The sequence below is a fragment of the Arvicanthis niloticus genome, chromosome 2 (genome assembly GCF_011762505.2).
Source record: "Arvicanthis niloticus isolate mArvNil1 chromosome 2, mArvNil1.pat.X, whole genome shotgun sequence".
NCBI lineage: Eukaryota > Metazoa > Chordata > Mammalia > Rodentia > Muridae > Arvicanthis > Arvicanthis niloticus.
Window position 1 is genome coordinate 120,436,234 of NC_047659.1, and position 12,166 is coordinate 120,448,399.

Below are 12,166 nucleotides of genomic sequence, written 5' to 3' on the forward strand. Positions count from 1 at the left end.
GAGAAATCTGTCCTACATTAGCTGGTAGAACTTTCTTGCATTCTAGAGCAACAAATACATGGTTAAGTTTACCATCAGGCAGGCTGGTCCAGGCTCTTGGATATTGCTATTCTATTTGGCCAAACTCTCCTTCAGAGGTATACAAAGGCCAAATTGAATACTGTTAACCATTGGGGAGGGTCTTAATTGATGCCTACTTTTCCTCTAAAAATCTTAGCCAAATTCACTCTAGATGTTAATGACATAAATGTTTCAAAAATCAAGTAGCCGCTGGGCGGTGGTGGCGCACGCCTTTAATCCCAGCACTTGGGAGGCAGAGGCAGGCGGATTTCTGAGTTCAAGGCTAGCCTGGTCTACAAAGTGAATTCCAGGACAGCCAGGGCTACACAGAGAAACCCTGTCTCAAAAAAAAAAAAAAAAAAAATCAAGTAGCCATGTCCTTATTATCTATTTTAATACATTTCTCTTGTCCATTCATGAGGATACATTTTTGTGTTTCTAGCCGCTGTAATGACCACTCCCATACAATCACAAGTCACAGTCTCAGACGCCTGAGAGGCTGTGGCAGGATGATGCTATAGTATTGATGTATAGTATTGATGGGGTGGTGGGGCAAAGATGGTAGACGGTTGGAGCTGACATTCTCCTAGAAGCCAGACTATCCCATTTGGAACTCTTGGCAGAAGCCCAGTGTGCACACTTCCAACCTGTTGGTAGAGAGGGCAGCTGACACTGAGCTGATAGCCAAGAATGGTCCTTGGGTTGCACTCAGACCTCTGCAGAAGAGGTGGGAGAATCTGAAGTCATGGTGGTAAGAGCAGCTGGGAATAGAGCCTGCTGTTTCCCAAGGTTCAAGGTCATGAAACAGTCTAGGCAGACAGACAGGGCAGCAGCAGCTGTCTACTGCCTTGAGATTTGTGTGGCACTCTAACACTCTGGGTACTTAACAATGTACATCGGTGCTGTCAGTGCTTTGGCCTAAGTGCCACCATGATACTTTTTTTTTTTTTTCCATGAGACTCCCTGAGAGTCACACGGGAACACAGGATTTGAACTCAGAGAGTCGGGCACAATCCGCCCTCTGGCAGTGGGCGCCAAAGCCGTGCGCCACCATGACCACCATGATACTTTTTTTTTTTTTAGACAGGGTTTTTCTGTGTAGCCCTGGCTGTCCTGGAACTCACTCTGTAGACCAGGCTGGCCTTGAACTCAGAAATCCGCCTGCCTTTGCCTCCCAAATGCTGGGATTAAAGGCGTGCACCACCACTGCCCAGGCCACCATGATACTTCTGAACAAGACAGAACCTTGCTCCTGGTTAAGGGCCAGTCATTCTCCCCATATACAGCCCCATACACAGCTTCAGGTCAAATTCTTGACAGTCCCAAAAGCACACACAGGTCAGCTACTGATAAATTAAATCAAACCAGAAAATAACAAAAAGACTCTACTCCCAATGTCTACCGCTGAGAACAAGAGCCTCCCTTCTTGTTCTCTGCCCTTTACCAAAGACTGTAAAGCGAAGCATCTGAAGGTCCTCTCGTGCACACTGGCAGCCTACTTACTGGGTTCATTTACAAGCGTCTCACACACATGGTGGGTTTCTGAGGCTGCAGAAAGAGACTGTATGGCAACTGAAAAATAAACCCAGCTAAGATAAAGGGGCAGTTATTCAGAGCTGCTTCTGAGAGAAAAAAAAAAAAAAAACCACTGATGCAGCAGGTCTGGTTCAATTTGACCCATTTGTCAGGGCTCATCACTTACACAAAAAGCCATTAAAATCAATCCCAAGGAATCTACAAAGAAGCCACAGGGCTAAGTCCAGTGTGAATTTATGGAAAAAACAATAAATATCCCTCTCACAGGCCCCTGGGAAGGGCTGCAGGCAGTAGTCATTCACGTTTCTGAAAAGATACATTCAAGTCTGTATTTCTCATTGTGTTCTCATATTCTTTTGTCTCTAGATTGTGTGGTTTGTTTGTTTGTTTGTTTAAAAAAACTTTGGAAATAAGACTCTAAAAACAATATGGTTACAAAACCTTTGCTGTTACAAAAACCTCAGGAGAGAGTTTGGTGCCATGTCACCCTGCAGCACTGAGATCAAGTTCAGCTGAACTCTTCCCTTGGCCTTAAGTATAGATGAAGATAAAAACAAGCAACAGTGCCAAGTCCAGCGTCAAGGACAGTGCCTGAGCTGAGCTTGTGTAGCCTCCTGAAGAGGCCAAAGAAGCTAGTGTCTCTCTCTACCCTGCATCCTTGGTTGAAGACACTCACCAGACTCCGATAGTCACATCATCCTCTGGCTGGAGGTAGTAATTACAGGTGTGATTCAAACCTTGATCCTGTGGTTTTTTTAAGTCAATGAAATAGGGAACCCTCACTGTAAAGGACAAAGAGATTAAGTCAAGGTTAATGGAGAGGATAGACACACACAAAGAAACATTTCTGCTCACCCATGCATTCACATACACACTTGAGCACACAAAGCACACACCCCACTATAATAAATACACCCTCACAATATATGTATTGACAAATATATACCCCGTCCCCACAGAATAGATAGAAACTCTCAACAGCACTAAGTGCTTTCGGTCAGGATTTTCCACATGAGAGGCCCACTTCAGGGAAGGGGTAAAGCTAAAAAACACTGAAATACAGCTTGAAAACACTGCAGTCAGGGCATAGCCCAAGTGGAGCCTGGAACCAGAAGTCTATTCAAGTGGGAACGGCAGCAAGAGAAGGGAAGGTCTTTAACAGGGTAAGCTGGCACAAGATAGGCTGAGACACAGGGAGAAAACCCTGCAGAAGAGTTCAGCTAAGCCACAGCTGAAGGCTGAGCCCAGGGAGCTGGCAGAGGCATTGGTTAAGGGACAATGAATAAGATGACTGGGGTATAGGAGGGAAAGAAGGCACAGAGGTTCTCAAGTTTCTGACACCATCGTTTAACCCAGAAAAGACAGCAAAATTGATGAGATCTAGAGCCTTGTTCACAGTGAACTCTAGACACTGTGCAGAGTCTTACAGTTAACCTTCATTTGCCAGCAGGGCCATAACTGGATAAACCGCATGTAGTTGGTATGCTAAACAGTGGGAGATCATGGAAACATCAGAATGGGAAACATGCAGGACAGGATAATTGAGAAGGACCCTGCCCCACTGTCACTGAAAACATAAGCAAAGCACATCAACACTGGTAACCATACCATGTGTGACTGGGAGAGGGAACACAGAAAAGACACATGCCAAGTGTGAGTGCACAGAGAGACTTAATTTTTTTTCCTTATATAACACTCTCCTTTATTGCTAAATAAAAAGTTATTTATGGCAAACAACTTTTGAAGAAAAAATTAATGGGAAAATGAAATTTTTAAATGAATATACCAACAAAGCATAAGCAAGCCCCAAGATGTAATTTATCCTTACCATGGAGAGTGACAAAGAGCAGCATGGTCCTGACTTCTGGGTGACCATGATCTAGGACTCCACTGACACCTTTTTGTTGTTGTTGCTGTTTGTGACGAGGGTGAGTTTCAAACCTAACTTCATACACCATATATTAGATCTAACTCACTTCTTCAATGCCTCTTGGCCTTGATGAACACTTGCTGAATAAATGAACCATCTGACTCATGAAGACACAGGGATACACATGCTCCTTCTACAGAAACTTCTCTGAGCATCTCCCCCAGGCCTTCAAGAGAGAGGAATTCTCTCCAGGACTGCAATTCTAATCACCGCCTTCCTAATCCACATTCCCCTGAAAAAGCAAGCTGAAGTTTTAAAGCTCCTCTTAAGTTTCTGTTACATGCTGAATTATGTTCTACCCCCAAATCCTAGAACTCAAGACCATGACCTCACTTAAAAAGCAGGTCTCTTCAGTGTCACAAATCTTAAATGAGGTTACCAGAGTAACCTCTAACCCACCGTGATTAGCATACTTCTAAACAGGGAGAGCATGAGAAGATTGTGAGGAGATGAAGTGATGTTTCCACAAGCCAAGACACAGCAAAGACTGCAGGCCACTGCCAGCTGATGAAATAGGCAGGAGATGGTGGAGTGCTTGCCCACTATGGACAAGACCTGGAGTTCCATCCCTAGTACAGAAGGGAGGAAAGACAGAAGAGGAAGAAAGAACAGACTCTATCCAGGTGCCTCAGAGGCTACCAATACTTAGATCTTAGACTTTCAACCACCGGGACTGTGAGAGCATTTTTGTCTAAGCCACCCAGTCTATACACCTGTCAGAGAATTGAACACAATCATTCTAAAGCATTCAGATTTTATCCTGACATCAGTGTTACTGGAGACTTGGGAGTTCTCTGGCATATAGAAATGAGACCAAGCAAAGAATACAAGCAAGGCTCCAGAATATAATGGAGCTTCAGCTTACAAGCAGAAAGGAGCTAGCACTGGCTACTCCCTGAACAATGTGAGGCCTTTACTGGTTGGCCTGAAGGCGGAGCAGAGGCTCTAGATGCTAGGTACTAGAGCTGCTGGAAGATCTGCAGAGTCAGGAGACCAGCTCCACAGAGGATCAGAGTCTGCACGAGGGCTGAACACAACCTGACCCGACGGTGGTGGTGGCAGAGAAAGGAAGACAGAAATGACAGGTCTTTCCTGTTGCAGCCACCCATCAGAGAGCTAAGGTAACAATGAGACTCATGAAGGCTCTGACCAGAAAGAAGTCTACTTCCTGTGCTTTCAACACAGATCTCATGCTTCCCTCTACGACATTACCATACACTTTTGAAACCTGAAAGCTATAGCCTCATTTGCAGGTGAGGACAAAATAGGTTACAAAGAGAAAAAAATAAAAGGACTCAGGGAGGAAGAGAAGCAGAGAAGCCATCCAGTTCACCTTTGTTGCTGACTGGTGTGTATGTGTGTGTGTGTTGTAAGCTTTAACATAACTGACAGAGCCAAAACTGTCTACAGAGATATGTGTCTTCCTGGATTTCCTGAAGCCATCTCAGACAGGCATGTTAAAGACAGCCAATGAGCCGTGCTTACTTAGTTCATGAATATCTGAGTATTTCAGCACTCCTATCTGTCCCTAAATAAATAATGCACATTATAAAGCCACTTTACAATTTTACTCACAAGGGTAAATTCTTTAAGAAAAAGTATTCCAGCTCATATATTTTCACCTAATCTTTAAATTTCACCTAGGCTTTTTTTGCATTAAGTTTGTTTAATCTTTAAACCTTGTTGTAAGTTACCACAGAACTATACATAGTCATTGTAAAGATGCCTAAGCATCCTTTTTTAAGTTTATTATTGAACCATATGTGTATGAGTACAGGCGTGTCCCGTGGAATGTATGTGGAGGTCAGAGGACAACTTTCAGGAGTCAGTTCTCTCATTCTACTATGGGTCCTGGGTCATCAGGCTTGTGTGCTTTTACCTGCTGAGTCACCTTACTGACCCGCTGACATTAGCATCTTTTGAGAAACCAAACCTCATGTGTTGTATCATGTACTACCCTTTTTCTATAATACTATGGTGACTTGAAAGAGAAATGCCCACTGTATGTTCATGTATCTTAAGACTTGGTTCCCTGTTTGTGGTGGTGTTGGGGCACGGGTGTGGCAGGCTGGGTTAGGATGGTACAGCCTTGCTGGAGGAATTAGATCACTGGGTATCAGCATACTTGCAGTTCTCTCTCTCCTTTGTGTTTACAGTTGGAGATGTGATTTCTCAGATACCTGCTCCTGCTACATGTCTGCTGCTTGCTGCTATGCATTTCCACTATGATGGACTCTTACCCCTTTGGAACCATAAGCTAAAATAAACTTTCTTCCATAAACTGCTTTTGGTCACAATGTTTTATCATAGCAACAGAAAAGCAACTAATACAATGACTTTCTTTCTAAACACTTAGAATACACTCACATAATTGCTTCTTTCTGGCTCATCCTGAAATTCTTTTCTGCAGTGTAGTCAAGAATCTGTCTTTACTTGAATAGAGATTCCCTAAGGAGGAAGAGAACTCAGGCTGCTAGTAGCTATGCTGGGCTGTGTGGCCTGCCACTGCTGACAAGGTGACTCCCCTAGTAAAACTATAAAGATCCAAGTCAGGTGTCCACTGGTAACATGAGACTCATATTATCAGTCCTGCCTCTGACGGCAGAATCACAGCCACCGTCCTCAGGGGAGAAAGGTTTGGAAACTTGTTTTTCCTAGCTCGGCATCCTAACATACTCAATATTTTGTACAGAGAAGGAGGCCAATAGAGAAAGATGAAGCACCTTGGGATTCTGAGATTCTGGGATTCTAAATGAATTCCTGGCCAAGTGGTTTTCTGAGGAATAACAGCAAATCTAGAAAGTTCCAAGGCAAGGAAATTCAGGAACTGGGAAGTTTTGTTCTATATGACCAGATCACCCAGGAAGCTGGTCTGACAGTTCACCTTTATTCCTGATTTACTCAGCCATGGAAAGGAACACCTAGGGAATACCCTACAGTCAGCAGATGCTGCCCTTCATGTCCTTGTTTATGACCTTGACAGAGGGCCTGTTTAGTCCCCCAGGTTTACACTGCCTCAGAGAACTATAGCTACAGGAACCACCTGGCCAATATGGGTCTAAATAATCAGAAATGCCACATAGCAGGAAACTGGGATAAAGAGTGCATTGAGGGAGGTAGCTTCTTGAGTGCAGCCATGGCATTGCCTGTGTAGCTCACTCTTTCTCATCATACTGACTCCCTCTCCTAAGTGGTTATCACATCTCTCTTAGCCATCAACCCTTTATTGTACAATGCTGCCTGAACCCTGCCTCGTGGAGGCACCGATTTATACAGCAGCTAAAACAGAAGCAGAGTATGTGAGCCAAGGGCATCACAACAGAAACAGGCCCCACATAGACCATTCATTAGTCCACGCTCCATAGATGTTGTCTAGCTCTCAACACTACCTCTCACAGGCTCCCTGTAAACAGGACTTGACGATACAGGTCAGAAGCCATGCCTGCAGGTCTCTGGCTTCTCCAGACTTTCATTTGCTCTAACTACGGCCATGCTGCCATGCATCAGCAATCAAAACCCCAAGGGGCATGACTTGGAACAGATCTTCCACATATAGGCATTCAGTAAAGAGAAAGTGAATAAATATGCAAATGAATAGAAAACAACTTGATTTCTCACACTTTTATGAAAGCTGATTTGGAAAGTATCTGAGAAGGTAAAATGCTGGAGCTCCTAGGCTGGGGTGGGCATCTGTGACTGCCTGGGGAGTCTTGCTATCAGTCTACGTCTCATTCCATCTCTGTGAGTACCAGAACTAACTGCCTTGTACCAGGTGCGGTACCAACAAAGGAAGAGCTGGGCAGGTTATCTGGGTTTTTATCAATTCCAATTACTTTATAAGGTCAACCAGAGGCTTCCACAGGAGATAAAGAGGTAAGAATGAACGTTATGAGGGGTTTAACAGGACTGCTCAGGGAAGGATGGAGGAGGCTAGTGTTTAATAGAGCTAAAGCATTTCCCAAGAAAGTCTGAGTTTCTCCCTTGCCTCTGCCATGAAGACTTTTCCTGTGCTGGGAGACATGTTCCTAACCCTTGAGACAGGATAGAAAAGGGACAGCTCTATCCCCTCAGACCTCAGACCTCAGATGCCAGACATCGCCCAAACATGGCTAAGATGGAATTAGATGTGGGAAGGAACATCAGGACCTCAGAAGCATCAGAAGCATGCTCCTAGGAACTGGCGCATACAAACCAGACTAGCAGGGAATAAAATACAGTATTAACAATGCTTCTCAAAGGGACTGTCACTGTTCTTTATTTACATGTCCAGTCACTGCTTGTCAGTTAACTTTTTTTCTTTTTTGAAAGGAACCCCCCCCTTTTTTTCCCCTAAGAAAATGCATCTAAAGGAGGGTAATGTCTTAAATCAGAGCTTTTTTTTTTTTTTTTTTTTTTTTTTTTGGTTTTTCGAGACAGGGTTTCTCTGTGTAGCCCTGGCTGTCCTGGAACTCACTCTGTAGACCAGGCTGGCCTCGAACTCAGAAATCCGCCTGCCTCTGCCTCCCAAGTGCTGGGATTAAAGGCGTGTGCCACCACCGCCCGGCACTTTCTTTTAAACTTATCTATCAGACTGTGCATTTATTTTCAGATAAATCTGCTATAGACTCATGACTACATTAACCCTGTCCTAAGCACAAAAGATTGTCAGCACAAGTCCTGCCTCCCATCTGTAAGACAAAAGAACAGAGCTTGTACATACACAGGCCTTTCTGGCCTGAGATAAAACCCCAGCACCAAAGCCTCTACTGCTTTCCAGTCCGAAGAACTATCCTTCTGCCTTTACATGTGCATGCATGTGTGAGTGTGAGTGTGTGAGTGGTGTGTATGTGCATGTATGAGTGTGTGGGTATGTGTGTCTGTGAGTGTGCATGGCTGTGATATGTGTGTATGTGGTGTGTACCTGTATGAAGGTGTATCAATATGTGAGTGAGTGTGTGTGTGTGGATTGTGTTTGTATGAGTGTGTGTATGAGTGTGTGTGAGTATATGTATGTAAGTATGTGTCTGTGTATGTGGTGCATGTGCATGTGTGAGGCTGTGTTGTATGTGTGAATGGATGTGTGTGTGTAAGTGAGCTGTACATGTTTGAGTGTGGTGTGCTTTGTGAGGGTGTGTGGTATGGGTGAGTGTGTATGAGTGTGATGTGTGTGAGTGTGTATGGTATGTGTGGTGTGTAAATGTGTATGAGTATCTGTATGTGTGTACTGTATATTCATATGTGTTTATGTGTGTGAGTGTATGAATGTAGATGTGTGTGTGAGTGGATGTGTGTGTATGTATTAGTATGTGTGTCTATGTATATTTGTGTATGTGTGTGTATTTGTGTATGAGTGTGTATCTCTGTGTGTGTGTGTGTATAGCTATGCTTGCTCAACCAGAGGCTAAAGAATGATGACAGGATATCTTTCTTAATCACTTTTCCACTTTTGTTGGGAGAGAAAGTCTCACTATCTGGCTGGCATGGAATACTTATAGAGATCCACCTGCCTATGCCTTCCATGTGCTGGGGTAAAATGAGTGCATCCCCATGACCAGACTCCGCCTTAGTTTTTGAAACAGCTCTCTCACTAAACCTGGAGCTTATCCATTTCCGCTAAGCTCATTAGTAGGTGAGCCCCAGGATCAGCCTGCCTCCACTACCCAGCACCAGGGTTACAGTGCCACCACACTCAACTGTTTATGTGGGCACTGGGGACTCAAATTTAGATCCTTATTCTTGAGCACCAAGCACTTTATCCACTGAACCACCTCCCTAGCTCAAGTAATTTTAAAAACAAACAAACAAACAAACAAACCCAGAAACCCAGAGACAGATTTTTACCCTATCATCCCTTTAGAAATGCTGCCCAGGGAAGGGGTTCACTGCTACAGTGCTCATGCAGCATGTGAAGCCCTGGGCTTAAGTCCTACTACTTCAAAACCAATACAATCCCAAACCAAACCTGCCCCAGGACCCTCTGCTCCAAGCTATAGACCTCAGAGGGGAGAATCAACCTGAGAAGTAGCTATCTTTTTTTTTTTTTTTTTTAAGATTTATTTATTTTATATATATGAGTACAGTATAGCTGTCTTCAGACACCAGAAGAGGTCACTGGATCCATTACAGATGGTTGTGAGCCATCACGTAGTTGCTGGGAATTGAACTCAGGACCTCTGGAAGAGAGGTAGTCATCTTACAACTTCCTCTCTGTGACACAAAGTGTTGGTAAGGGGTATAAACCTGGGGGACAGCCCATTACAGAGCCTCCTGTTAAAAGACTAGACTAGAGAACCCAAAGTTCTGTGCATGTGACAGAGTTACTATCTCTTCAGAAAAACAGCACTGAAAAACTGTGCACTGTGTCTAATGAACCCCATAGAAGCTAGTGGGGGAAAAAAAATCCAACCCAGAACGTTGACTCTGTGCCAAGCAGCAGAGAACACAGCCCTAAGCTTCCTGGGTCAGTTCTAAGGGCTCTACCAATAAATTATAGCCCTTGTGTCTTCATGCTTGCAAATCCCAGTGTCTTTTCTGTACCTTCTCTTATTAAGGGGACACTAAATCTGAAGAATAACACTCCTTGGTTCTTGTATGATTTTGTTTCTTCTTAAGTTTATTCCTTACAAGTTACCAAACTTAGAGATCATAAATTCCTAGAAGTTTGAGAACTTTCCACTTGAAAAACTAAAATACCTCCTAATATATAACATATGTATTCCTGTTTCTCTTACTAGTTTAAAGAATAAAAATTCCTTGTTAGTATATTCCAACTCTCTGTAACTAACATTGACCACGGCCATTTTCAAGGCAATCATTAATTCCTCCACCCTCCTTTGCCTCATCTTGGGTATAAAAATGGTATTTCTGAAAAGGCTGTTTTTACTAAACATACCAGGAACTCTCTTCTGCACAGTACTTCCTCACTTCTCCCTCCCTCTTACCCTGCAAACAGCTTTGGAACCACAAAGGGTCCATCTAACTCAAGGACCTGACACTGTTTTGTAAACAGTACACGATTCCACAAAAATAAAACTGTGTCAATTTTTTCTTTTTTGAGAAAACAAAGCAGGTTAAAAAAAAAAAAGAAAGAAAGAAAAGGAGCAATAATAACAATTTAAAAAAACCACACAAGGCCTCATTATTGTTATTATTTTAAGGACAGCATTCTTTTCTATGGTTTCAATGAACCTAGACTACCTAAGTGACAACATGTCTCTAACATGGCAGTTTCAGACAACTGTTGACATTTTTATCTACTTTGGCTCAAGAGAGATAATCACCTCCAACACAATATAGTCACCTAAGTATCCACATGCAACATTGGATGGTAATGCCATCCCTGCCATGTTCCTCCCAGGTCACAGACTCACTCTATCCCTGGATCTGGGTGGTGGCTCTATTTCCTTACACACTGCACACTTAAAATCTGGACATTTTATTACATGTAAACTCGATCTCAATTAAAATAAAAAATACCCTTTAAAATCAGACACCTCCATGAAAAAAATAAACTCTAAGAAAAATTAAAGAAAAATTGATATAGAGGACTTACCAAAATTTAAGAATATCAGTTTGGCCTGTATCCCAGGACACAGTTTGACAAGAAATGGAATGGCAATGTAGAACCCCAGAACACAGAGAAGTATCTTCCTTAGTCGGAACCACAGGCTCTTTCGTCTATGAGACAGAAGCAATACGGGTCATGAGGCAGTACATTCGATTTTGCCAGTTTATTAACAGCATCTGTGCTGTCTAAACAAGTGCCACAGGCACTTTCCATACAGGGGACACTGCCACTGATGAAAGTGGTCTCCCATCAGCATTTGTTAAAATAATTGAGATAGTCCTTTAAGTTTCAACTGTACTAGAGGGAACGTTTTAATTCTTAAAAGGCAAAAACATAGTCCTATTGATCTGTTATACTGACCCCTGGGTAAGACTCCAGCAGAGACACAAGACCCTCAGAAAGCATCCCACCTGATATCAGACCCCCGCTTCCACCTCATCCCGGAAGAGTGGCTTCTCTAGGTCTTGAAGCCTCACTGCTGCTAAACTGCTTTGATCTAGCTCAGTGCTAAGTTACTCTTTAGCTTTTCGTGGGAAGCAGGAAGTGCTTACGCCCAGAACATCACAGAACCTGCCCAACCAGGTCCCAGAGACTGCAGAGGCTGAAAATGAGACCAACCCTTGGACCCATCCCACGGAATCCCTACCAGGAGGGTTGGTGCCTCAGCTCTCAAGACTCTTGTGATTCCTCTTCTCAATGCTCTTTTAAAAGTGTCTCCACCCTTTTCAAACCTGTAGTCTGGTGCTATCCTCTTGGTTTAAAAAAAGGGGGGAGGGGGAGAAGGAAAACTCTAAGATGCATCAACTTATGTTTATTTCTGTCATCTAAGAGGTTAAAACTGAGGCATTAAAACAGGAGCTGTCACAGAGGACTTGACCAGCTCACACCTCAGTTCTACTACCACTCACACCCAGTGCTCTAGCTCAAAGCCAGTCTGCGCCACATTTTTGTTTGTTTTTAGTTTCTTCTTGGTAAGTTCTTTTAATGTTATAGACAGTAGGTGTTTTCCATCTTATGTAAGCTGTTTCAAAACATAAAGAAGAAAAGGCTCAGTAATAGAGCATGAAGTCCTGGTCTGATCCCAATGGAAAACG

At 43.3% G+C, this 12,166-nt stretch overlaps 1 protein-coding gene across 4 annotated transcripts in view; it reads right to left on the reverse strand.

Annotated features, from left to right (window-relative positions):
• The window catches only part of Abhd12 (abhydrolase domain containing 12, lysophospholipase), a 68,140-nt gene that overhangs the window by 13,978 nt on the left and 41,996 nt on the right, over window positions 1-12,166 (reverse strand). For 2 of the 4 annotated variants that reach the window (XM_034496679.2, XM_034496680.2), the window contains 2 exons: window positions 11,058-11,182; window positions 2,273-2,378 (listed from right to left, as the gene is read on the reverse strand). In XM_034496679.2, coding sequence (XP_034352570.1) covers window positions 2,273-2,378; window positions 11,058-11,182 — 231 coding nt within the window. Of the gene's footprint in view, window positions 1-2,272; window positions 2,379-11,057; window positions 11,183-11,482; window positions 11,527-12,166 lie in introns of those variants that run through there. The other 2 variants (XM_076929940.1, XM_076929941.1) reach the window with 2 other exon arrangements.